This window comes from Acanthisitta chloris, unplaced genomic scaffold (assembly GCF_000695815.1).
Source record: "Acanthisitta chloris isolate BGI_N310 unplaced genomic scaffold, ASM69581v1 scaffold4289, whole genome shotgun sequence".
NCBI classification, from domain to species: Eukaryota; Metazoa; Chordata; class Aves; order Passeriformes; family Acanthisittidae; genus Acanthisitta; species Acanthisitta chloris.
This window is the reverse complement of record NW_008691822.1, coordinates 16,553-44,136: the sequence shown is the minus strand read 5'-3', so window position 1 is coordinate 44,136 and position 27,584 is coordinate 16,553. Positions and strand designations below refer to the sequence as shown.

The 27,584-nt window shown below is 45.4% G+C and overlaps 1 protein-coding gene across 1 annotated transcript; it reads left to right on the top strand.

Annotated features, from left to right (window-relative positions):
- Nucleotides 1–4,622: 4,622 nt before the first annotated feature.
- On the top strand, nt 4,623–25,969 carry IL1RAP (interleukin 1 receptor accessory protein). The gene is made up of 10 exons (XM_009082368.1): nt 4,623–4,909; nt 5,659–5,851; nt 7,560–7,725; nt 8,668–8,739; nt 9,891–10,020; nt 10,928–11,076; nt 14,280–14,429; nt 15,442–15,585; nt 18,216–18,623; nt 25,245–25,969. Exons 1-10 carry the CDS (start codon nt 4,653–4,655, stop codon nt 25,967–25,969), a joined length of 2,394 nt encoding a protein of 797 aa, XP_009080616.1. The 5' UTR covers nt 4,623–4,652.
- The last annotated feature ends 1,615 nt before the right edge of the window (nt 25,970–27,584 follow it).

Genomic DNA, 27,584 nt, shown 5'->3' with positions numbered 1-27,584 from the left:
TTGCAGCATAAGGTACAGGAAAGGAAGGCACTTGGAGTTAGCTTTGCCAGCTCACCTTTTTCCTAGTGTGCATCAAGGAGAAGGGGTAGTGCTGCAACCTGCTCATATCTTTATCTCAGGGCATATGAAATCAAGATAGGCATCCTTACCCTGACCCTTCTGTCTGTACTCTGTCTTCCAATGCTGGAAATGGGTCCCCACCTCAAGGGATAACCCTACCCCAAGAGAAAACCTCCTCAGTTTCAAATTGAAGGAAGGGGAGTTTAGGTGAGATACTAGATAAAAGGTTTTTACTGTGAGGATGGTGAGACACTGGAACAGGTTGCCCAGGGAAGTGGTGGCTGCCCCAGCCCTGGTGGTTTTTGTAGCCAGGCTGGATGAGGCCTTGAGCATCCTGGTCTAGTGGGGAGGTGTCCCTGCCCATGGCAGGGAGGGCTGGGACTAAATGATCTGTAAGGTCCATTCCAACCCCTAAATTCTGTGATGTCCCCATGCCAAGTGAGGTCCCCATCCCAAGAGATGTCCCTGTGCCAAGAGATGTCCCCACCTCAAGTGATGTCCCTTGTCCTCCCTCCAGCCTGAATAATCCTCATCCTTTTCCTTAGCAGGGTGGTGCTAACAGGACCATTTCTTGCCTTTGTCTTACATTGTCTGTCAGTGGTAGCTGTTCTGGATCATAGGCTGTCTTGCTGTGTGGTTGCAGAGCATTCAGTGGTAAGAGTGCACCTCATTAGTAATGAGAATATGGTGGATTTTTTCAAAAGTGTTTAGCAGAGGTGTTTCTAGGAAGATGCATTTGTGGGATGGTGTATTTTTAGAGTATTTTATTGTGTCCCTCAGGTATGTGTATAGTGCTCCATTTGCTGTAGCATGGAAGAGACCATGGAGTTACATACAGCTCCCTCATCTTGCCATTTTTCATGTTAGTAAACCTCTGAAGTCACAGCATGAATGCTGATCTCACTTGATTTAATCAGGAGCTGCCCTTAACTCCAGCAGCTGTTTTGTGCAGGAAAGAGAGAAGAAACTCACTTCCTAGGCTTAGCTAGTGAAAACAAGTGTAAGTTGCTGCAAATGGTCATGGCACTGTAGAAGTTAGTGCTGTTTCTCACAATTAGAACTGGATCCTTGCATCTTCTTTCGGCAATGCTCCCTCAAAAAATGTTACTGGAGTCAGGATATGTCAATGTGTGTGTATAAATATTTTTGTTTTTGTAGTGGGAGCTGCTTTATGCCAGTGAAGGGTCAGTGTGAAGTCATGCCATTTTTTTCAGGCTATCTCCAGTTTATACTGACATCCAAGTAGCTGCATACTGATGTTAGCAGCAAATAGGTTCTGAATATCCAATAGAGGTTAAAATAGTGGAAGGGGCACAAAATGCTGCAGGGAGCTGTCAGATGCAAATAAAATTATGGCAATAATAATGTGAACATCCCTCTGCTTTTCACATGGGCTGTCTGGATTTGACCCATCCACTGGGATCTGCTGCAAAGTGCCACCATGGCAAAGGATGCTGTTGGCACAGGGGGAAGGGCTTCATCCTCCTAACAAAAAGGCTCCCAAAGGTATGTGAGAGAGACAGCCTGCAGTCCCCTCACATGATGTGTCAGGCTGAGTCCAGCTGCCTGGGACATACAACAGCCCAAAAAATAGCAGTACTACTGTCAGCATGGCATGGAGAGGAGGAAGTTGTGTGACAGATCTTCTGTCCCGGGTGTTTGATGTGTGAAGGAGGTCTTGCTGCAGCCTGTGGTGTTTCTGCTATCTCTGATGCGAGTGATGGTTTGTGGCTTTGCTCCCTGAGCCCTTGGAGCTGTGCTGGGTGGCTTTGCCCTGGCAGCCACGAGGAGTCCCTGCCAGCTTTGTGGCAAGCACAGCCTGTGATCTCACACCACACGGCTGCTCCTGTGGTCTGGGTGTAGCTATTTGTTACCAGCACAGTTACGTGCTGTGTTCAGGGTTCAGCTCAGAGCTTACAGCACCCCAGAGCAAGGCACATATGCGGAGCCTTAGCACTAGCTGTATGCTGTGACAGTGTATCTAAAGCCAGGCAAATTAGCCAACTTTGAGACAAAATCTCCAGGTACAACTCTTACAGTAAAATAGTAACAGTCACCTCTTCCCCAGCCAAGAAGAAAAGGCCTGTGCATTGCTTTTGAGAAATGTAGGAAGAAAAAAAATAAAATAGTTGTATTTATTTTCAATAACTCGTTCAGGTAGAACGGGTAAGTAGTTTTACAATGCTGCTTTATGGGCTGTTGCAAACGAAATGCAAGAGCTGTTTATGATTGCAAATTTCATTGATCTTGACTCCAAGAATTTAAGTACTGTAATGTTTTATATAGTTTTCTCCCTCCCCACTCCTGCCATTTGAAGTAATAAGGACAATTTGCCTTTATGCAGCCCAAGAACAGACAGCAAAGTCAGGTGCTGGGAAGAGAACCTGGGTGTTCTGATTTACAGCCCCAGGTCTGTTCCTTCCAGAGGAAAAGCCTTTCTTTTTAAAAAAATAATTACACACACACACAAAGCAGTAATCTATGCTTGATCCTGCAGTTAGCAGGCAGTCTCTGCTGGCTCATTTGTCTCATTACCACTTGATGGATGCTTGACTGTGCCTAATCCAGCAGTTTGACTCCACCATCAGCATACTGGTTCCAGTTGGCCTTGATCATGGTGGCGACCAGTGGCTGTACACCTTCCCATTATATAAGGCTTCCAACAGTGATTTGACCTTTCAAAATGAGCAGCCTTGGTGCTAGCTATGGTAGCAGCCATAGTGCATGGTCCTGTGCAGTTTTGAAAGGAAAATCTATGTGGTTTTTAGATGATGAGCAATGGCACTCTGCTGCCATTTGGGTTTGGGGTTCCTATGAGCAAATATTTGGGCTCTGGGTAGCTTCACTGCCTCTTCCTAGCCCAATTCATTCTCTTCCTCCAGAAGTAGCACTCTGTCGTATGGGTGTTTGGCATACTGCAGGAGGAGCAGTACAGATTGCATTTACATTTATGTGTAAACCCGCCAGAAAACATTTCTATTCTTACTGGCCCAGATTCCTCCTCTCCATGACTAACCATTGCTGAGCCACAGGAGTTAGCATTGCTGCCTTTAAGTGCTGTGGGCCTGTCTTCTCAAAGGTTTATCTCTTTGCTTTTTTTTTAATTAAGTATGAATTTGCGGCCAAGCTGCATCCCACTGTCTGTTTAAGGAAGAATAAATGCCAGAAATCCTGCTTTGGGCCTGTGAAGTCAGTTCAGAAGAATTCAGAAGAATTTGGCTCAAAGAGCATATTGTATTCTGTTTTTCCTCTCTGTCTGAGTTCTTCTAATATCTGAAAATGGGAGAAGCTTTGCAGTGTCTTATCTGGTGAGCCTATGATGTGCTGAGACACTGTTCACAGGGACTGCTGCAGGCAGCACACTCCTCTCCTGTTCGGCTCGTTTTGGGTTCTCAGACGTCAGGCTGCCCTAGCAAATGCCTCCCAGCAGCTACAAGAGATGCACTGGGAAGTGTGCCATGCCGTGCTCTGCCTCGTCAGCGTGGGGAGACAGGAGAAGCAGTGACAGCAGCTTCTGTCTGTGTCTCAGTTGGCACCCACAGTGGAGGTTGCACTCAGGTTTCCTGACACCCTGGTACTGTGCTTTGCTTGCACTGAATCCCTTTGTGACTGGACATCCTGATGGGTAGGAAGAATGGAGTAGAAAGGAACACTTGGAAGAGGAATAGAGCAAAAAGGAGCACTCAGAAGAGAAATAGGTTTGGGCTGTGCTTTCTGTCCTGAAACTATTCACTAATGACAAGAATAAATTTTTTAAAAAAGGCACTGTACAGCTTTTTCTTGTGCTGGCCAGTTTCTATGTCAGCCCAAGTCTGCTGTGTGCCACACTGAGCCTGTTGAGCTGTGCTTGGGGATTGCACCTGGGCACTGCCTGGGAATTCCCAAGAGAACCTGCTGCCACCTCCTCCCTACTGTATCTTCTGCCCCTTCCCAAACTTTACTGTAAACAATGACTTTGTGTCACTAATTAGCACTTGTACTCTTTGTGTTTTTATAGTGTGCACAGATGTCACAGGAATCCAACACAGGAAGACAGTCCTCACTCTCAGAACCCACAGTCCAGCTTCTTCTGGCAGGGGTGGTGCCCATAGCTCTACAGGAGGGTTGATGTTTGGGTCATTATTTTTTTTCCCCTCTTATTTCAACACATGTATTTCCAGATGGAATTCCCTGTCATTGTGTATGAATGCACACATAGCTCTGGCATTGTTTTAATCCAAATTTTATCTTCCCACGTAAGATTTTTGTGTTAAATTTTCTTGGAGCTCTCTAGGAAGCTTGGTTTTATGCAGGAATATCCTATTCTATTGTCCTGATGAGAGATAAATAGCTTGGAAGAAATGTAGGAGGTGTAAAAATGAAAGCAGAGGTTTGCAGGTTCTCAAGAAATGAACACACTGTTCTTGCTCTGCTTTATAAAAGCCCAGTGTGCTTTCGTTGAAAACACTATAATTTTGGCTCTGGTTTTAATGGGGACAGGACCAAGGGCTGTGGGGAGCACGGGCAGAATTGTTTTCTCCTGCAGACTTGCAGGCTAAGGCACCTTGTTCTTCCTGTCTGCAGAACGCTGTGATGACTGGGGTGTGGACACCATGAAGCAGATCCAGATTTATGATGGGGAACCTGCCAAGATCAAATGCCCACTTTTTGAGACCTTCTTGAAGTACAACTATAGCACAGCCCATTCTGCTGGCTTAACACTGATCTGGTACAGGATCGCACAGGACCGAGATCTGGAAGAACCCATTAATTATCGTCTCCCAGACAATCACATCAGTAAGGATAAAGACACCCTTTGGTTCTGGCCTGCTCTGCTCAATGACACTGGGAATTATACCTGCATGCTCAGGTAGGTTGTGTGGTGCAGTTTCTGTATGTCTTCAGCACAATCGAAAGACTTTTGTGGAAGTGGGGAAATTATGCTGTTAGCACTAGATCTTTCTGTAGGGAGATGACCATTTACATAAGCATTAATGGGAAAAGAATGTTACAAGCATAAGACTGCTCAGTGCTGAGCCAATTTGCATCGCAATAATGCTTGGAGCCTTGCAAACGTTAATGAGTGTGCCTCTCCTTGCTTGCTGCAAGTGTCCGTGAAAATATTATTGCTGAGCCCATGGCAAAATCCACAGGCACTCACCATTAAGAAGTGATCTGGATGTCTAGAGCAAAAATAGCTTCAGATGCAGGGGTAATGTTTTGACTGCACGCTAATTTGGCAAAGATTCATGAGATTCAGACTTCTAGGAAATTAAAAGTGTCTCTAAGTGTGGTACAAAATGAACATAGCATCTGCTACGCACAAGAGCTCTTTTTGATCTTCCTCACATTGTCTCTTGTCTGTGTCTTTGACCCGATGATCAGCTTTACCAGCAGGGGAGTGGATGTTGCTTGTTAGTCATCTTTATAGGCTTTTCTGAGCTTGTGTGGCCACCTCTGATGAGCATTTCTTTCCCATTTATAAATGGGTCAGCTAAGGCTGTATATACCTCATCAGTGCTATAATGCTCGTTATTGCAGATGTGATTTTTATTTCATTCCACTGCTATAGGAGTAAATGAGTTTCAACTAATCAGCCCTATCCTCCTTTGTCCTTAGAAACACAACCTACTGCAGCAAAGTTGCATTTCCCTTGGAGGTTGTTCCAAAAGACCAACAGTCTTGTGTGAGCCATTCGATAAAACCCACTGAGGAGATGTTCTACTTGGAGCATGCCAATCAAAAGATCATATGTCCAGATATTGATGGGTTTTACCCTGCCAGTGTAACACCAACTGTCAAGTGGTACCTGGTAAGAAGGATTTACTTGGGCAGTGGGGGAATGCAGTGGTATTTGTGATAAAGCAGTGGTTGACATGAGAATCGTGGAGCTGCATTTCAGAGTCTCCCCAGTGATGATGCTGTTAATGAAGCTTTATGGATTTTAAGAGCTTTGTTTCCAATGAGTTCAAGGGTAAAACTCCTCTTGGAAGGGAATCAAGAGTTAACACTGAAGCTTTTTTGATCAGCGTGCACAAGTGGAGAATACTCTAGCAGGGATTTAGGAGCAGGCAGTATTCCTGCCTTGCTGTGTGAGCCTCTCACTATCCCTGTAAAGGAAACTGCCATTCATACTCCCTCTTCTTGAAAAAAATACCACCTGTTAATGAAAATAACATTCTTTCCAAAATCCTCTGAGATCAGGAAATGAAGTCGTACATCAGACCTCTGCAACACAATGAGTGCCCTGTTTGACACAGTTCAGCAAACCTCTTTCCTGAAGATCAAGGCATCCCTACCCCACCCTCCATACTGCTCTGATGATTAGGCTGTCTTCAGCCATCCTTAGGCTCTTGCCTACGGAATTACTGCTCAATTTTATTAAATTTAACCTCATTGTTTTTCTCTAGGTGGATGTCTTTACTCAATCGAGAATAAGAATTTTCAGGGGATGTACAGCCAGAGGGTTATGGGATTGTATTCTTTAATAACTGCTTATAAAGTGCTTTTTTATTTCTAGATAGAAGATTATATATAGGTGAATTTAATAATAAAGAAAGTTGTGAACAAATATATTTGCTGATTAAAAAAAATAAATTAGAAAAAAGACCCAAAATAAAACCCCAGCTCTAAAACCCTTCAGGAAAAACGTACTTTTAGATCCAAGAGAAGCAGTTTTACTCCAGTAGCTGAAATGCTTCACTTCTACCATTCATTGAAATTCACATCTCGGCAATCAATTAGCAGAATGAAACAAAAAGCCCCATGGAAGTAATTTTTCAGGCAGCAAGTCATGCCGTGCCTAATAAAAATCATTAGAAATGGTATATGACCCCTGTCTTAAACTGCCCCATTAGGATGTATCTGATTTGGAAATGTACCATTCAGAAATAATCTCGTAGAAAATGTGCACATCTTTGGGTTTTATGACAATCAAGATGTTATCTGCACAACCCTTTTCTGGAGAGGGATCTCTAGCTTGGTATTTGGCAGAGGTTTCCTGCCTTGCCTGACAGAAAGAGAAGAGTTATTAAGCTTTCTGTACTAAAGATTCTCCTTTGCCATTTGCCAATTTTGGGGCCACGTCCTCAGCTGAAGTCAGTCAGGATAGCTTGATTAGCTTTGAAAGATGGACATCAACGAGGGACATGTCCTTCAGTCTTGGTATCCATTTGTGAATACATCATCATTTTCTCCTTGTCTGCTTTTACTCTTCACTCTGCTGAGGTGCTCACCTTGATTGCAAAGCTACTTCTGGATTAGAGATCTCTCTTTTATAAAATTCTCTGTGTTTATGGTGGGATAAAACTGTGAGGATCATCTGCTTCATAACTAAATTTTCAAAGTGAATATAGCAGTCTATGTTCCAACATGCTCAATGTCATTGGTATTTTGGTCTGAACTACATCACGATCCCAAGTATCATATTCATAGTTTAAGATTAGATCTTTGTAGTAGCATTTAAACCAGTATCTTTCCTTTTGAACCCCAAACTCAAATGTTTTTCTGCCTGACTCCAGAACTGCAACTTGGTGGATGGCTTCTATGAACGATACCCACAAGGGCCCAGGCTTGTCATTGGCATTGTCCGCAGTGCATATAAAGGGAATTACACTTGTATTGTGACATTCAAGGACCATGGAAGAACCTATAATCTCACCAGAACCATAAAGATGAAGGTGGTGGGTAAGAATGACTTTGAAATGTGTCAAATGCATGTGGATAACTGCAAAAGTGGTAAAAACAGCTAGAAGAGTCTGTCACAGAATCCTTTTGTGGTTGTGTTCAATATGCATCACCCAACTGACTTGGTATATTTTTTCTTGCTGGTGACAGCCTTGTGTGACTGCCCAGAACATGTTGTGCTTGAGGTCCTACCCACCATCATGTCAAATGCCCCAAACTCAGAGAGTGGCCAGGCTTAGACTGATGAAGCTCAGCCCATGAGATGGCCAGGGGTACCCTCTGCTGGCATGTGAATGCATAACCCTGGCACTCCTGTTCATTGTCTCCAGTGTCCTTTGCTCATCATTATTTGTGGAATTGCCCCTTTATAGGCAAGTCATCTTGATCTTCTTGGAATCTCAAAGCCTTTGTGTGCTGAGGTTGATACTGTCAATCAGCTAGGCAGGGCTGCAGGTACCCAGTGCTTGCACAGGTTTGTCCCAGGCACAAGGACTCAGCCTACCTGCCAGGGAATTGTAGACAGACCTTAAAAAATGAGTAAGCTGTAGGATACATTCTGAGTCCTGTGCTAACTGCTGCTTTAAGAGCTGAATTAAATATTTGCAACAGGAAATGATGTTTGTATTTTGTTTTTTAGAAGCAGCAGTAGAAAGAAAGTGGTACAGGTTATGCCTTGTTGAGAGGCTTATGGAATTCTTGTGATGTGAGAAGCCCAAACTAGCTTACCTATATTTTGGAGGAGCCTCAAAATCTGGATCGGGCCATGAGTTTGTGGACTACAATTAGATTTCTCAGTGCATGGAACTCTGCAGCAGGACTGTATCACAAGTTAGATTGGGGAATATGCAGCAGGGTACTAGGGCTTTGTGACTGAGGCTGCAAGGATTCCAGGTTCTCATGAAGTCTGGGTCCCCATGGGGGGCTCTCTGTTTTCTCCTGCAGGATCTCCAAACAAGGCCTTGCCACCGCAGTTCACCTCTCCAAATGAGAAAGTTGTGTATGAACTGGAAGCAGGTAAATCCAAACACTTGTTGCCTGTTGTCGCTGCCCTGGAAGTCTGCCCGCGGGGTGGGGAGACCCAGGCAGGCACAGAAGCTCCTCCCTTCCACTGACTCCCTGGTGCTTTCCCTCACAGAGCACATGAGCTGCCACAAGTTGCCTGGCAGACAGTGTGGGATGCCAGTTCTTGATGCCAGGAGAGCACAGCTTTAAAAGTTGATTTTTTACAAGCACAAATAAAGATAGATATTGAGGCATAGAATGCAGCACAGAAGCAGATGAAATGGGGACACTCAGCTGCTTAGAAAAAATCATGTAGGACCGTGTCTCAGCTCTGGTCCTAGCTGCGGTTTTTCTGCCCCTCTCCCTCATTCACCCCCTTAGTGCCTTCAGCCTTCTAGCCACTTTTTGCTTATTTCTCCCTTTTTGGCTGATTACTTCCTAATTAATGACAGTTCTCCTTCTGCTGGCCTTGCAGCATTGGGTAGCGAGGTACCATGCTCCTGCCCCCACCCCTTCCCCCACCCCATCGATTTGGACTGATAGCTCTTTGGAGCAATTCCCTATATTTAATGGATCCTGTCCTATTACATTGCTGTAATAAATGTGGTACCAATGATGATGATTAGCACCAAAGTCTTCACTTTAAATCACAGCTTTTTTGGCTCAGGAGGTCAGACTTCCATATTTATTCTATAAGATAAAATCACTTATGGGCTGATCACAAAGATATTCACATTCCGAAGTCTGATCTTGAGTGGAAGTCAAATTCTTGAAGAAGTGTTCCCACACTAAAATGCTTTTGTGGAGTTTGATCCTTTGCTTTATGGTATCTGTCCTCTGTGCACTGGGGATGATTAACACTATCCAGTTTTCCAAGGAAGTGGTTGGCATGGAGAATCTCCCTTTGGGTGTGTCACTCGGTACAGTCAAAGAATTTGTAACACATTTGAGAAGGCAGGATATTTTTTTTTTAATTGATATGTCTGTCACAAATCATCATGTCCAGGATGTTTAGCAGTTATTAGACGTCAGAAAGTGGATACTTGCCTCATTCCCTCTTGAAGGAAGGCAAAGCTTAGGCTGGTAGGATCCCTGGAAAGCACAAAACTAAGGGTGGTGCTGTTCCTGCTTTGCAATACCTCACTATGGTCCTTTCTTCTAAGGAGAAGACCTTATCCTGCCTTGTGAGGTTTTCTTCACCTTCCTGAAGGACTCCCGGACTGAGGTGTGGTGGACCATAGATGGGAAAAACACAGACGACATCACAGACCCCAAGATAAAAGTCACACAAAGGTAGCAGAGTAATGTGAACCTCCATTTGTACCTAACCCTCTCTTTGGTCCTGCAGAGGGGTGTGGGTATAGGCATGTGGCAGTCTCAGGGGAGTGTGGAGTACTCTGCTTCCCTGCTAATCAGAAGCCCCTGTGGCTGCACCATGCTGTGATGATATCTTGCAGCAGGATTTGAGGGACCTTTGTTAACCAGTTCACATCATTACTTTTTCAGGTCCTGGTAGCGTTGCCAATAGCTGGTACTGTTGTGGGACTTGTGAAATGGATGGGGGCAGACAATTCTGTCTAGAGGAATGTTCCTAAATAGCAGAAGCAATAGAAATGTTTCAAAAAAACAAAGGCTGAAAACAAAAATCTAATGTTATACGTAGCATTGATTAGGAGGAATGGAGATTCAGCTACTTGGAGAACCCAAATGAGGATCAGACTTCTGTTTGCTGGATCCTGAATTACAAGGGGAAGGCAATCACTGCCCTGGTTGATTTGCAAAGCAATGTAGAAAAAGGAAAGGCAAAAAGAAATACTGTATCCCCATTTTGCAGATGGTCAATTCAGGCAGAGAGAGACAAAGTGACTCATCCAGGATTGCATAGGGAATGTGACATGAGCTCTGAATCCTGAGTTCATGAGATCTTGTTGCTTTATAGGCAAGAACTTCCATTTTCTCTAAAAGGCAATGTGACACAGCCGCAGTAAGAAAATTATGAGTGGTAAAATAAATATTAAGGAAAATCAGATAAAGGAATAGCTGCAGCTGTATTAAAATCTGAAGTGTGTATCGATTTATAAATATCAGTTTATGTGTTTTGGTCTTTTTAAAGAAAGAGGTGATATCAGGGAAAGGAGTATCTGTCACTAAGAACTTCCTGCAGTTTTGGATGTGTAGTGCTCTGGTTTTTCTCTTACAGTGAAATTACTAGAGATTTTGAAGATAAAACTGTCATAAGGACTCTAACAGTTGCAAAAGCCACACCAGAGGACTTGAAACGGAATTATACTTGCTATGCCAGGAACACCAGAGGCGAGGACCATAGCCAGGCCGTAGTGCGCATGAAAGGTAAAGTACTTGCAGGGCATGGTTGTGAAGTGAGCTGTGCTCAGAGAGGCTGTTGGTTCTGCCTCAAGCCTTGCCCTGCAAAACAGGAAGCAAACAAGGAAATCCATCAAGCCTTTTTGTCTGTTCTGTGTGCACTGCTGCATTATTGCTGTCATACTGCACTGCTTCTTGGAGGCAGGGAGCAAAGGATGTGTGTCACATATGCCCTACCGTGGTCAAGTGCCTGGGGAGAGAGGGGCGTGGATAGATCTGCTGTCCTCATCCCATCCATGCACCACTACTGAAGTAGGACTGAGAGGACAGGCTGCTTGAAATGATTTCAGGTTACTTGATAGTGTGAGGGTTTTACGTGACACAACAGCCTACCAGTTGGCATCCTCCAAAAGACAGACTGAAGTTGTTGGCACTGCTCAGGGAGTGAGACAGTCAAACCACGATGCCTCATGGTTTTACTTCTTGCTGCGATGATGCTCCAGTCTAGATACAGCCATGTCAGCATGTGTGGTCTGGACTGATGCAGTGCTGCTCAGTGTGGATTTTTCCTACAAGTTTTTTCATCAAAGATTTTGTTCCTGTTTCCCAGACCCACCTGTCAGTAATAAAGGCAATGTAAGGTTTCCTAATTAAGGCAGATATTTCTGCCTCCTTATCATCTAGAGCTTCAACACCTGATTACCTGATACCTTCCCTCTCCAATAAGGAATGCTGCCCTGCCATGTGTAGCTCATGCCAGAATCCTTCTTCCCCCTACTCTGCCTTATGAGCATGGGAAGGTTCATAGAGGTCTTTAATGAAAAATCTCTTTCTTCTTGATACTTGCCCTTCTCTTTTAGCCCTGATCCTTTGAGACAAAACTCTTCTGGATTGTTAGGAAGGAATAACAGACCAAACATATAACTGAGAAAGCCTGAAACCATCTGCTAATGCATTCATACTTCATACATAATTCTTCTGGGGTGATAATGTTTGTACATGTAGCAGAAGCAAATCTAAAGCACTCAGATTCTTTCTCTGTTTGCCAATGCCTAAATGCTGTTTTCCAGTGGACTGATCTGTACTATCCTCTCTTTCTTCCCCATCTGCTCCTGAGCAGATGACTGGGTTTGCTCTGAGCAGACATGGTTATCCACCACCCCTTCTTCCTGCTCTGTTCCACAGCAAAATCCAGCAACCATGCCCAGCTGCTGCTGACAGAGAAACCTCAAGCTAAGCTCACTGCAGACCAACCCACTGCACGTAGGAACATCGAGCATGCCAGAACCTAACCCCTCAGCACTTGTCTTCCAGTTTTTAGCAGGTGGCTGTATAGGTTGGCTCCAGTTCTTTCATTACATTAGGCTAGATACATTTCTTGCCTTTTCTGGATGATTTCCCTATCCTTTTCATATACTTCTGCTGCTCATCATGATAGCGAGAAGTGGACCGATAATGGGAATTGAACAAGTTAAAGTTGAAAGTATAAGGAATAGCTTTACTAATGGCACTATTTCAGATTAGTTAGCAAAACAGCCAGGATTGCATAGTACAGACAAGAAGCTTCACTAATGGCATTATTTTAGCTTAATTAACAAAACAATGCATCTTATCTATAAGACAGTAGAACTAACCAGACTCAAACCTTGGCAGTAGGAGGAAAATCAAGACCATATAAGGTGTGGAATGAAGAAACAAAATGTTTAAGGTAGAAGCAAGGTCAGCAAGGCATGCAAAACTGTACAAAGGGGTAAACAGTTGCACAGTAAGGTACTGAAGAAGAGGAGGCACTTCATCTTCACGACCACCGAACGACCACCAGGACCATGGCACTGATGCCAAGAGGAAGGACATAGAGGAGGAGTATATGATAGTGATTTCTGAGAACTAATAATAATAATAACCACCCATTCCTGGAAATAATGAATATGTATGAGCATTTAGTGTATATAAACTGTGAATTTTTTGTCCCTGGTTGCACAAGTTTGGTGGAGCCATCCCCCTTGTGCCTGGGGCTGAATAAACAAATACCTGCTACTTAAAGAGATACAAGTCTGTGAGTAGTTCTTTTCCAGCTTTTCTCAGGCATGGGACTGATGCCAGGAGGGAGGAGATGGAAGAGGAGTATATGATAATGATTTCTGAGAAATAATTATAATAACAACGACCGATTCCTGGAAATAATGAATATGTATGTGCATTTAAAGTATATAAACTGTGAATTTTTTGTCCCTGGTTGCACAAGTTTGGTGGAGCCATCCCCCTTGTGCCTGGGGCTGAATAAACAAATACCTGCTACTTAAAGAGATACAAGTCTGTGAGTAGTTCTTTTCCAGCTTTTCTCAGCATCAATCACCTAATGAAAGTTGATAAATTCCTTTCATTTTGGCTTTTGTAAGTCAGTTTTATTAGAAACTTATTAAATACTGGAATTTGGTGGTGTTTCCACTCCCTGCTGTTCTTTTGTTGTGCAGTTTGCCAATGTGCATGTCAGTTGCCACCAACAGAGTTGCCCAGGGATACTGTTAGAAGAGTTATTTTCTATCCTTAGTACAAAGAAGCAGCAGTGGTGTGACAGACAATGTATGAGTTGGAGGGGGCCTGTGATGTTCTGGCTTGACATCCACAGATTGTCCTATTTGTTTCCAAGCATCTCAGCTTTTCTGTAATGAAATCTGTGTTCTACCAGGAAAGAAGAATCAGTCAGGCCATGGCTTGTTATATCCTTGCTGGTAGTCTGGGCCAAGTCACAAGACATGTGTTTGATCGGGAGGGAAAGTGGTAGCCATTGCCTTTACTTTGCTACTGGTGAGTTTTATTCGGCTCTCCTAGAAGTAAGTGCAGTTGTGTTGCCCCAAGAGTTTGTGCATACTGCTGAGAAGGTCACATTCATGATCTGGCTTTGGGCTCTGCAGGTGTTTTCTATCAACAGGTCATTCTACCATCTGGCTGCTCCAGGGTCTAGCTCAGAGACAGAAGTCCTGTCTGTGCTATGACTTGCTCTGTCAGCTCAACTAGACCTAATTACCCAGAATGGGGACTCCAGGGTAGCCAGCCATCATGTGTCCTGCCAGAAAAACCTTGGCTTGGCCACCTTTCTCTGAAGGGCCAGCTTGGCTTCTGGCTGTTCCTGTGTGGTGTTTGGCTGCATGTGACACAAGCTTGTACCCACCCAGCTGAAGGCCTAACCTGTTCTTTAAACCTGACCCTCTATTTCTTTTTGAACCCAGTTGTAGCACCGAAGTACACCGTGGAGCTGGCCTGTGGACTGGGGGCAACCGTCCTGCTCGTTGTGGTGCTGATAGTTGTCTATCACGTGTATTGGCTTGAAATGGTCCTCTTCTATCGGGCTCATTTTGGAACAGATGAAACCATTCTAGGTAAGGAGTTAAAGAGCTTACATGTATTCTATTCTGCTATAGGCCAGGCCCTTTGTTTTCATATAGGAATTTTCATATAAAGTATTTTTAACCCTCTTCACAGCATAATGACATTTTGACCTATTTCTATACCTACGTTCAGTTGTGTGGGTCATTTTAGAGCAAGAGGAGTAAGGTTGGGTCATGACATTTTGACCTATTTCTATACCTACATTCGGTTGTGTGGGTCATTTTAGAACAAAAGGAGTAAGGTTGGGTTGGGGGAAGGAAAGAGTAGTCATCTGTGTTCTCTGCAGAGGTGAAGCATGGATGTGTCAGGCTCCCTGGGGCTCTGCCCTTCTCATGGCTAGCTGTTTCATCCCATCTAGATGGTCCAGATAAGTCATCAAGTTTCAGTAAGTCCTGGATTTCTCTGGTGACTCTATGTAAGGATTCATAAGTCCAGAGTGACCTGCTTTAAAATACGGGAAGGCATCCAAAAGGATGAGTCTGGAAATCACCCTTCTGTCCTCAGTTTTTCCACAGCTTCCCTATGTTACTGGGAGTTCATCACTAGGGACTCTGAGCTGAGACTTTTACCTCTGGAGAAGGAGGAGGGTGTTCAAGCCCTTGCAGCTTGTGGTGTGAACCTGCCATGGGGGTGCGGCAGCTCTAGGAGGGTGTAGACAGGGTGCAAGTCTCTGTCTGGTGGGACTGCTCATGTGGATGGAGCACGATGAGAGGGAGCAATGTCAGAGATGTCAAAAGACAAAAGGAGCCTGGACAGAATGGGTTGGTCATTTTGCTTTGGTCTTATAACTTCAGTGACCCAGCAGTGTCTGAGTACCTGCACGTTCAGACCGGGTAGTCAAAGAGGCAGCACTGTTGTCATGTGACTGTGGAATTCGATGTGCCGTAACCTGCAGTGCCTGGGCTTACAGTGAGCGTTTGTACCTGCTTTTCCCATGAAGTATGTGCAGTATCACAGGTGTCTCTTCTGCTGTTTGTGTGTCTCTGTGCTGCTGATGCCCAGACGGGAAGGAGTACGATGTGTACGTGTCCTACGCACGCAACGCTGAGGAGGAGGAATTTGTGCTGCTGACACTGCGAGGAGTCTTGGAGAATGAGTTTGGGTACAAGCTGTGTATCTTCGACAGAGACAGCCTCCCTGGGGGAAGTGAGTATTTCACAGGGGACTGTGCTCTATGCACACACTCCATGCTCCTCTCTTTATTATGTTGATAATTGATTGAAACAGGCTTATCACTATTAACAAACTCTTTTTGGTATCTTCTAATGTTTCTGCTTCACGTGACAATGTTGCAGATGCTCCAGGCCACCAAAAAGGCTGTGGTAGGCAAGTGATGGTGGTTGGTCATTTCAGTTGTTCTATCCAGAAGTGATGTGCAGCAGTGATTGATCTGTCAACATGGGGAATTGGACCCCTGACCTTCATGCAAGCCCTCTGAGCTGCCTTAAAAAGAGAGGATAAAGTCAAGGCTAGAAGAAAAGAGGCAGGAGAAGTATGATACTGGAGCAGACTGGTTGTTCGCAGAGGGTAATGGTGAATGCCTGTAAAACCAGGAGTGTCTGCTTCAGGAAGGTGTGGAGAGCACCCTGCCAAAATCAGTGAGAAGATCACATGCCTGCTACTCACCCTCATTAATTAGAGAGTTTGTGTCTAACATGGCATACAATCAAGCTACTATAGTTAAAAATGCTTTGTTGCAGGTAGTGAGACTCATCTCTTCAGTAAGATGTAGTCTTTTTTCACTGTTTCGAGCTAAATTATATAAGGTTCTGGGCATGTGTCTGCTGCGGGGATGCAGAAAATCATCAAGAATGGAAGTTTGTGAAACTCTCCAGCTACACATACATTCACAGAAGTGCCACAGCAAAAGCAGAAGTCTTGCCAATACTCTCAATCTCCCCATCCCAGGGGCTAAGATGGCTGCATGGTCCCTGATGCATGATGCCTACTAAAAGTTCAAAGTCTGAACTTCTGAGAGTGCACTTTGAATTCATGAGCTGTGGGTCAGGACCCCACTGATGGCAGAACCTGTGCTGATAAAGTCAGTTGGGGTCCCTCTTGGGACAGGAGGGACTGCTGGAGTCTCAGCCCAGCTGTGTGGCAAAGAGGGAAGAATCAGACTGGGATCTGTTATCTTTATCCCCTAGATTGTTGCAAGGATCTAGGAGCACCTCAAAATTTGAAGGTAAATAAATACATGTGCCTCAGAGGACAGGGAGACAGCAGCAATCCTGATGCTGTTCCTTCTAAAGAGAGCCTGGATGGCACGGCAGGGCACCTTCCAGGCTTATATTGCTTGGCAACAGTGCCAGGCAAACCTGCTCTGAGCTGTTCTCACCAGATGTCCATCTCCTTCCTGTTCTCCCTGCCAGTTCTTGCCATCCTTATCCTTTCACTTCGGAGGGTGTCATTTTCCTCCCAGTGCAGCTCTGCTGGGCTCTCTGCCCTTCACCCTAACCCCGGAGCTCTCCCATTCCTGCCCCCTGTGGCAGTCACTGTCAGCCTTCATCCAGCACCAGCACTGCTGGAGTGACTTGTCACTGCACTGCCATTTGCAATGCTGCTGGGGCTTCCCCATCGCTTCTTAGCCAGGATTTGACTAATCTGTTTCTCGGGAAAGCACGGCGGGCCAGGAAATAGCTTTTGGCAGCTGGTGTCATGCCTCCAGAGTGTGCATCTGTGTCACGGGCAGAGACTTACGTTGTCCTTGATGAAGAAACAGTGGGAGATGGATTATCCTCCGAGTTTGCTGACAGGAACTAATCAAACGTGCTTGACAGCTAAATGAAGTTGCCTGTCAGCATTATTTTATTCTCCATTGTAATTTCTGACCAGTCAAGAGTGTTCCCTCGTCAATGAAGTGCGGGAGATCCTGCAGCAGATCCAACAAGCACCAGGATTCACACTTACAAGGGATTTTCACATTAATTACAGGAAGGTGCCTAAGGACAGTCTACCTGCAGATGTTAGAAAATTAGAGAGGATCCAGTTACCATGACATTTCTCTAGCTCAAAGGATGGAATTTTTGGAACACTTGATTAAAAGTCCTCAGAGCAGTTTACTTGTCAGTTCTAAAAATGCTCTAATCTGCTTTCATAGATGATGGCAAGAGGAACACATGGATGAGTAACAGGAATTAGGATGGTAGTATTACCAAAGCAAATTAACTCATGAGGACACTTAGGCAGGGTGTAGATACTTATTGTGTTTGGTGTGGGGAAACCAAGGCAAGAGTGAAGGAAGTATCCAGACATCTCTCAGAGGGGGATGTAATGTAGGCATTCAGGCTTCCCTACAGCTGTTCAGGCTGAGTCTTTCCTTTGAGGTCACGTGCTGTTCAGCAGCAATTTTCCCTGCTTTGCTCCAGAGAACCTCTTTTTCCACCCTCACTAGTAGGAAGCTAAATCTGAGCCTCAGCAGCCCTCTTGTCCACAAGGCATCCTCATACCATTGGGTGGTGTCACTTACATGTAGTACAGTGCCTTTTAGATGTAGCTATCTTGGGTATCTCCATGCAGTGTGGGGAGGAGCAAATGCATCTTTAGGCAGCCTGGGGGCTAGGAGCAGATGTCACTGTATGGGGCAGTGGGTACCAGCCATGGTGTAGGAGGTCCTACCTGGAGTTGCTTGCAGGATTGGGAAGCACCAGTCTAGTCTCTAGATAGGCCCTCCAAGGGATTTTATTGTCCCCTTCAAGCGACACCTGGTGTCACACTAGCAACTCAGCAGCATGTTCTTGGGCATCACTAACCACCTCAATGTTTCTTTCTCCCAGTTGTCACAGACGAAACCCTGAGCTTCATCCAGAAAAGCCGACGTCTGCTTGTTGTCCTGAGCCCCAACTACGTCTTGCAGGGGACACAGGCCCTGCTGGAGCTCAAGGCTGGTCTAGAGAATATGGCCTCCAAGGGCAACATCAAAGTCATTCTAGTGCAGTACAAAGCCATCAAGAAGAGCAAAGTGAAGGAGCTGAAGCAGGCCAAGGCGGCCTTGACTGTCATTAAATGGAAAGGCGAGAAATCCAAGTTCCCAAAGGGCAGGTTCTGGAAGCAGCTGCAGGTGGAAATGCCAGTGAAAAAAATTAGCAGGAGTTTGAGCCATGATGGGTTGATGTGTATCCCTGAAAAATGTTTGACACCAACAGAAAACAAACCAAAACAAATGCCAAAAATCCACAAGTTAGGCCAGGGAGAGGGAAGGAACTCAGTTGCTTTTTCCAGGAAGGACCATGTCCTAAACAGTTCTGGAAGCAGCTGCAGGTGGAAATGCCAGTGAAAAAAATTAGCAGGAGTTTGAGCCATGATGGGTTGATGTGTATCCCTGAAAAATGTTTGACACCAACAGAAAACAAACCAAAACAAATGCCAAAAATCCACAAGTTAGGCCAGGGAGAGGGAAGGAACTCAGTTGCTTTTTCCAGGAAGGACCATGTCCTAAACATTTTAGAGGATGGTTTTCCCTACTTGTATTGCTCTGGCAGTAGAGAGACCAAAGATGCAAACACCTCCTCTGCAAATGTATGCTCTCATTATCAACCTCACAAGCTCTGGGCTTAAGGTCTAAATTTGGGCTATCCAGGTGGGATGCATTGAGCACCTCACGGTAGCAAGGTATTTATATAGGCCAATATTCCTAGATCCAGTTCCTGTGGGACCTTTACTAGCATAGAGGGCAGTGCCTTTCCTCTCCTAAGTGACTTCACTCCTTCTTGGTCCTTGGTCCCTGTTGTAGGGGCTGGGGAACAGTTTGAAAGGTGGCTCTATACCCCAATCACTGTGGGATCACAGACTTCTGCTTCAGTGGGGGAGCACAATTTATTGAGGTTCCTCATATTTGCTCCCCACATTTCTATTGAAGCAGGTGCATTCAGATAATTTGGAAATGTGAAATGGCTGTTAGAAAAGCACTTAAAATCCCCAATAGTCCACAACTCCGCTAGGTGATATTTGTATTGTAGCACTTTAGTAACAAGTGGCCAATCTCTGGGACTCTGCAGTCTCATCCTTAAGGGCTGTAATGCCCAGGGGGCATTCCCATCCAGGGGATATCTCTCATTAATGCAGGACATGGAACATGTCTGAGAGATATTTCATTGTAGAATAAACTCAGGGACTTCAAAAGCACTACAAGCAACCCCAATGTACTACTGAACCTGCCTAACCTGCCTACTATCTCTGCCACTGGCTGAGGGAAAGCATCATGCAGGACCCTGCTGAGGCCCCTGGGATGACACTGGATATATGTCCAACTCAGCAAGAGACCCTACAAACTTATTTTGAACTTATTAAAAATTACTCACCCTGTCCAGCTGGGTAAGACTATGAGGACAGGCTGAGAGAGCTGGCATTGCTAAGCCTGGAGAAAAAAGGTTCCAGGGAGGCTTTATTGTGGCCTTTCAGTACTTAAAGGGGGCTTATAAGAAAAATAGGGACAGAGTTTTTAGTAGGGCCTATTGCAATAGGACAAGGGGTAGTGATTATAAACTAAAAGATGGTAGATTCAGACTATATTTAAGGAAGACATTTTTTATGATGAGGGTTGGTGTAACACTGGCACGGGTTGCCCAGACAGGCAGTGGATGCCCCATCCCTGGAAACAGTCAAGGACAGGTTGGACAGGACTGTGAGCAACCTGATCTAGTTGAAGATGCCCCTCCTTATTGCAGGGGGGGTTGAACTAGATGGCCTTTGAAGGTCCTTTCCAGCCCAAACTATGAAGACTCTGTCTTCTCTGCCTGGGTATGAACAGCTTCACTGTTTCTAATTCAGGGCTCAGGTTTAAACCAGCCTTGTCTTTACAAAGCAAGTCTTCCCCCATCTTGTTTCCAGCCCAGAGTTGCAAGACAGATGATATATCTTAGCTTCTGTAACCTTTGCACAAAATGGAAACACGAAAAACCCACTGTGTACCAGTCCTTGCTTCTGTGGGAGGAAGCAGGCATAGGAGAGGACCTGGTGAGTCAACCCCTATCCTGCACACAGCCTTTTCAGGCCAAGGAGGGGAGTGTCCCTTTCCTTGTAGGACAGACCAAAGCACAGTGGGACTCTGGCGTTGACTGGTGCTGTAGTTCACAACGTTTTCAAATAAAACTACAAGCTCCAGGGGTGTCTCCATACTCCTGTAGCTCCCAGTGGAGGGACCTGCCCACTTAATGATGGAGTTCATTATTAAGCACACTAAGTGTATGCTTATTTTTACTGATAGTGGTTGCTCCTGAGTCACCTTCGACTCATGCGTTCACTCTGTTGGTGTCCAGTGGGTGAAGTAAATGCATTCATAATGCCATTAAGAAAGCAATACAATTTGGAGTCTCTGCACTATTCACCCAGCTGAAGAGGTTTGAGGGTGTCCCAGTAAACAGCCCAGCCTTAAAGGTGTGAGACTGAATCCTTGGTGTCAGGGAACCCCTTTGCCTTTAGCATCTTATGATTAATAATGTTATGCCAGGGCTGTGGGGAACCACAACCACCCATGCCCTTGGTCAGGTACTGTAAAAGTGTGGAACAAATAGAGCTTCTTCTTTACCTTCCTTTTCATCCTCCTTGCCCTAGATAAGCTTTGTAGGTACTGTAAAAGTGTGGAACAAATAGAGCTTCTTCCTTACCTTCGTTTTCATCCTCCTTGCCCCAGATAAGCTTTTCTTTAAGCAGGTAAAATTGCAGTCAGCTTCTCCAGAGGCAGTGGAGCTCCTCATCTACTCAGAGGTGCTCAAAAGTTTTGGTATGAGCTTTTCTACTGTGGTTGACTGTGGAGGGCCAAAGCTGCTTCCCACAAAGTGTGGAACAAATAGAGCTTCTTCCTTACCTTCGTTTTCATCCTCCTTGCCCCAGATAAGCTTTTCTTTAAGCAGGTAAAATTGCAGTCAGCTTCTCCAGAGGCAGTGGAGCTCCTCATCTACTCAGAGGTGCTCAAAAGTTTTGGTATGAGCTTTTCTACTGTGGTTGACTGTGGAGGGCCAAAGCTGCTTCCCACACTCCAGAAAGCATTTATGAGATAGCACTTAAAACCATGCTCAGCTTTGTGAACCCATCACAGCCGTAACATTTTGCCCAGCTTCACCTTTTTGTTTGTGTTTTAAACATCTCTGTAATCAGTTGCCAGATCTGCAGGCAGAGGGAAGGCCCTGAGGCCAAAGCAGAGCTGTGTTAGATTCCCACTTGATTTTTAAAAAATTGACTTCAAAATACACATAAAATGAATTAACACCCCAGACCTCACCACCTCACGTCTCAGTTTTGGCAGTTACCAATTTCTACTGATGTTTTAGTAAGTCTGATTATTTTGGGAAGTTAAGTCCACCTCATGTATTTTGCTGATTTTATTCAAAGAGTTTTCCAAACTATTAATAGACCACGACTTTCTCTGGCATACATTTTGTGGCCCTTGGTGCCATTGCAATCCTGGAGCAGGATTACTGAGACATAAGCAGAGCACCCACAAAATGAAAAGTGCCATGGTCTGGAAGGGGTCTGAGAGGTTCAGAGGGAGCAGCACGGATGGAATAACGCTGGAGCAGACTCTGCTCCCCCAGGGAGGTTTACACTGGCTTTGCTGGGAGCTGTCAGGCCAGGGTAAAGCCCAGTCCCAGCTGTAATGCAGATCTGCAAGCACCTCAGATCCGCCTGCCATTTCATTCTCTGCCACGTGTGGTTTCCATTGTGGGATTCTGTCACAGCATCCGTCTAGCTCAGTTGATTCATTTGAGTTTCTGTGCTCTAACCTAACATTTATCAATATGCAGCTCATGCAAAGTTCCTCATTGTTATTTCATGGGGAAACAGCGTGGCACAAATTGGAAAAAATATCTTCCCTCCCCACGCTGTTTGATATTGTACAGCTGCTCCAGAGTTTTCCTTTCTCTTTTCTGTATGTTTTTGCCTTTGTGTTATTTGGTCTGTGAAGTGTCAGTGTTATTTTATTTTGCTTTTCAATAAAACATTTTCACTTTTGCATTTCAGTCCTTGTGCATTTCTCATAAGTACCATCTTTCTCCCCATTACGTCTGTGAAAGGCTGTTAAGAAATACGATTGTTTGTAGTCCAAGCACCAAGATCATTTGAGGCACCTCCTTGGAGGGGGTGGTTTTTATGACTGTTTCATGTTGTGCCTGCAGATGTACCTGAGGCACCACCACTGCTACCAGGGCCCTGCAAGCAGAAATAGTGACACACAGCATTCAAATGTCACACAGCAGTGGACAGAGAAACTCTCTGATCTGAAGCGTGCTCACTTGGCAATCACAGGACAGAAAGATGGGAAGGGAACATCATCTCTTTGCTCAAGAGATCAAGCCAGAATGTTGAACAGAAATTTTGGAAATTTGCCCAAACCACAGAAATCAAACTCACTCTCAGGCTACTTCACCTATCATTTTCCAGGCAGTTGTGTGTAGAAAAGGTTTAGTAGCTTCTTATTTTCTCATCCAAGCTACTTTGTTGTCTGTTGCCCTTGTTTGCCTGATAGCAGGTAAGTTGAGAGAGAGCCTAGCACTTCAGACCACTAGCAAAAGGAATACTTGTGATAATCTATGGATTTGGGGTCTATGAGTATGGGATGTATCACCGTAATCCTCTGTTACATCTCTGGGGTGCATTAGGGGAGACACAAGTAAACTAATAGAAGTATGCAGTGCCTTTTGTAACCATTTATTAAAGATGGAAAATTTTTTTAGTATAAAGCAGATATCCAAGGGTATTGAATCCCCAACCTCAGCAGTGTTATTGCTGCCTGGCCCATCCTGTGCTGGTGGTGTCACTGGCAGGGACCATCCTACCTACACTCTGTGAAGGGGCCACTCAGGAATTTTTGTGAGCTGGGTAAATTGTCAACTGAACATCCCAAGGTATCCTGGTCAGCCAAGTCCCAATGCATGCCATACTCAGAAATAAAATCTTATCTTTGGGAATTTGAGCATTTTCCCTGCCAAAAAAAAAAAAAAAAGTCAAGTCTCAAAAAGTGTTGCAAATTCAAAATTGGTAAAAGAAAACCAGCACTGTCAGCTCAATCAAAACATTTCATTTCAGCACCATTTGAGTCATTCACATTAATTGAACCTGGGCTTTTTGAGGAGGCAGGTAGAATAGGTGACCTCCCAGGGGCTGCTCCTGCCTACATTTCATTGTGGTTCTGTGATTCCAGTTTCAAAAAGAAAGACCTTTTGAACCAGCAGAAGAGCTTTTTCTTTCACAAAATGGTGAAGCCTGACTGTTTTCAAAATAGATCTCAATCAGTTGTAGAAAGGTTTGAATGAGGTCTGGACTCCGTAAATTGGAGATTGCTGCCAATTCTTTGTGCCTTTGAAATAGGGTGGTAAAAATGTGTCATGGCGTTAAGTGACAATTTGGACAGAATTGACTTTATCATCTACTTTTGGTTTCAATGAATCAGTGTTTTGCTGTCTGTGTTGGGGTGGGAGGAGGCAAAATCCTTGCAAACCTTGTATACAATTAAAAAAAACCCTCAAAATAATTTGATTTTAATTCCAGCATTATGTTAAAGAACCAAACAGTGTCTTACTTTCTCCATTAGAACATTACTGTGTGATAATTTTCCCTATCCTGGTCTCCAAACAATCTAGTGACAATGAGTTTTACAGCGAGTCATACATATTTGAAAAGTATTGCTCTGTACAATATTAATCTGGTGCATCCAGATGCAACACAGTGCACCTTCTGCTGTGAGATAAGAGACAGCCAGGTGCTGGAAGAATAAGAGGCATTGCAATTGCAGGGAAGGAGCAGTAAATTTATTTATATAAAAGGCCAGTGCTCCAGTGGCAGGGAGAGAGGAGTTTCCAGGCTGGGGAATCAAGGCTTTAGCAGTATGAAAGGGAATGCAAGCAGCAGGTAGCAGTTCTTCCCAGAACATCTCTTTGAGAGACCTTCCTACAGGCAGGTTTTTCTCTCTGAAATGTGCAGGAGCTCTTACTCCAATGATCCCTGTCCTGCTTGAATGCCACCTTGTCCTCGGGTCTCCCCTCATCTCAGGCACCAGCACTCAGTAAGTGTGTGGGTTTTTACAGTTCTATTAATCAGCTTGGGTTAATTTGTTGAGCACCACAGCCCTATAATTCCAATCTTTTCCCCTGCTCACCCATTAGCCATGACACCTCCAATATGCTTACTGCATCCCAAGCACAAGTCCAAGTCCAAGGGCATCCTTCAGGTTTGCTGCTTTTCAACACCTACAATAAAAGAGATGCTGCCCTTGCCTGGCACTGTTCCAGATAAGCATCTTGCTGAGCTTTACAACCTGCAATTAATTGTGAAACAAGCTTTGAAGGACAGTTTTTCCACCCCTCCATGATGGCTAGGGGAACTGATGGAGTTGTTTAAGGCTGACAGTTTTGCTTACTAAATCGGGAGGTTTCCATTTCTAGATGAGAGATCATGAGAGAGAGGGAGGGAGGTCTTAGCCTCAGCACTGTGAGCTGTAGCAGGATGACGTGATTGTTTCACTTTGTTCCCGTGATGCAAAGGGCTGCTAGAGCTGTGGGCAGGTGGTTCCTAAGCAAGTCCTGCACTTCCCTGGGCAGGAGTGATGCTGTGCAGGGCAGAAGTCAGAATACAGTCAAGGCATATCCTGGCTTCTTGTCAACCAGTTTGGGCTTCTCAAAAACCCACTGCACAGCAAAAATGCTGCCAGCAGGAGTGTGGGCACGTTGAAAGTCACAGGGCTTGTTCCAGGTTTCCCTCTGCAGGAAGGGGGATCTGTACAGATGTGCCACCACACAGCTTCCTTCAGCTTTTCTCTCCCCACTCCCTCCTCCTTGTGCACCCCAATTCCTCTGCCCTTGTACTCTTAGATACCACCGAAGCCGTGTTCGACTTCATCCAGAGGAGCCGCAGGATGATCGTGGTCCTGAGTCCTGATTACTTGACGGAGAAGAGCATCAGCCTCCTGGAGTTCAAGCTGGGCATCATGTGCCAGAACGCCATCGCCACCAAGCTGATCGTGGTAGAGTATAGGCCACTGCAGTGCACCCACCCCAGCATCCTCCAGCTGAAGGAGTCTGTTTCCTTCGTCACCTGGAAGGGGGAGAAGTCCAAGCGCTCTGGCTCCCAGTTCTGGAAGGCTTTGCGTCTCGCCCTGCCGCTGCGCAGCCTGAGCGCTGGCGCTGGCTGGAATGAGAGCTGCTCCTCCCAGTCAGACATCAGCCTGGACCCTGTCCAGAGGAGAAGGAGCCGGTTGAAAGGGCAGCCTGACCCACGGAGTGCTGCAGCAGTGACTCTTGTTCATGGAGGGACGGCCCCAGCCTCAGAGTCAAAGGCCAAACACCGAGCCAAGCACTTCCTGACGTGCAGGTGTTGTGGGACCTATTGCAAGGGTGGCAGCAGACTCAAGCAGAAGCATCAGGCTGTGGCTGAGCCCAGGTGGGACACTCATCTCTGCAAGTCAGGCTCGGGCAGGTCCACGGCACAGGGGCTTCAGGGCAGGAGTCGAGCTGAGCCCCCTCCAGCACAGGCTCCTGCTCTCGCCCTCTGCCACTACAGCGACCTGTCCAACAACAATGACTTCTACGTACTCTGACCCACAGGCTGATGGCACCACAGGTGCTGGGCCAGTAGAAGAAACTCACCGAAGCCTCAGAGAAGATATTTTGACCATATCACAGGCTGACGAGGTGCTGTTCAGTGTCAGTCCCGTGCCAGCTTGGGGAATTGCAGCAATATCGCTGCTGGTGACCTGAGCCAGGGACCTGCAGCCATGCACAGGGCAGCAGCTCAGGGCTTCCTGCCAGAGCCCTTCTCCTGGATTTAAACTGCAAAGTGGAGCTGAAAATGTGTTTCTCTGGTGCTGCTTTTTCTGCAGCTGTGGTGGTGTTTGCAGCAGGGCTGCTGCTGGGGTTGGGTGCGGGAGGGCAGGTCCCCAGCAGGGGCCAGGGAGGGAGGGAGGGAGGAGAAACTACTCCCCTGGCAGTAACCTCTGGAAAAGGGGGAGCAAGCCTGCACTTTGCAAAGGCTAAAACTTTGCTAATGAGGGCAACAGGAGCCTCTGCCACTGCAGTTATCCACTGTGGTTTAAAAGAACTTGGACAGAAGTTTTAAGACAAGTCCCTTCTCTCTAAATAAAACTGATTTCTTTAACCTGCTGTTGTTAAAAGTGCCATAGGAACTGGTAAATGCTGGAGCCTTGTTCACCAGGCGGTGCCTGGAGACATGGTTTACCCAAGCTGGCTGAGGTCTCCTCTTGTTCCCAGAGCTTGCAGTGAGCTCCTGGGCTTGGTCCTCTCCCAGCTTCACCATATGATGAATTTGTTCTGTCACTTGAGTGGCCTTTCATGCAGCAGGAAAGAAAACCATTACAAATCTAGGGAAATATGATTAAAAAAATTCTCTGAGTAGTCAATGAGCTCAGGGTTAGGAGCAAGACCTCAGACACTCACAGAAGACCTCCGGCACTGAAGCTGAGGGGTCGAAACTCAACCACACTTCATTAAATAACCAAAGGAACCTTTGAACAGTCTCCCTGGGGCTGCTGTTTCATCAGTCCATTCAGCAGGCTCTCAGCAGTGTTTCCCACTCTTCTTCTGCAATTGAAAACTCGATTTGCCTCATTCCACTTTGTATAACTACTTCTCTCACCACTGAGGAAGGGTGCTAATCCTGGGAGTCAGCTGCTCGCCTTCAGCTGATGTTCTGGCATGACAGATGGGGTAATAACACTGCATTTTGTTTTCTTTCCTTGAGACAGAAAAAAGAAAATTCTCCTTCACCACTCTGCTCAGTTTAGTAATTGCCTATCAGGTTGGCAAGTAATTATTTTTTTTTTGCCTTGGAAATATGAATTTAGCCCTTGGGGTACAGGGTCTGTGGCCTCCAGGACAGACCCTTATCTGATCCTATCAGGTTGGCAAGTAATTATTTTTCTTTTGCCTTGGAAATATGAATTTAGTCCTTGGGGTACAGGGTCTGTGGCCTGCAGGACAGACCCTTATCTGACGCCTGCAGGTGTAGTCCCAGTGAAATTGCTGGAGCTGTGAGGAAGGAAGGAGACATGTCTTACCCATTTTGATAGTGCTGAAGTCCACTTATAATTCACACATGGCATTCCTTCCCTCAGCAGCCCCTCTTTCTCAGTATTGCCCTGACTTTTTTGATCCTTTCCTTCTGAGATCAAGCACAGCTACGGCTTTCCTGTTGCA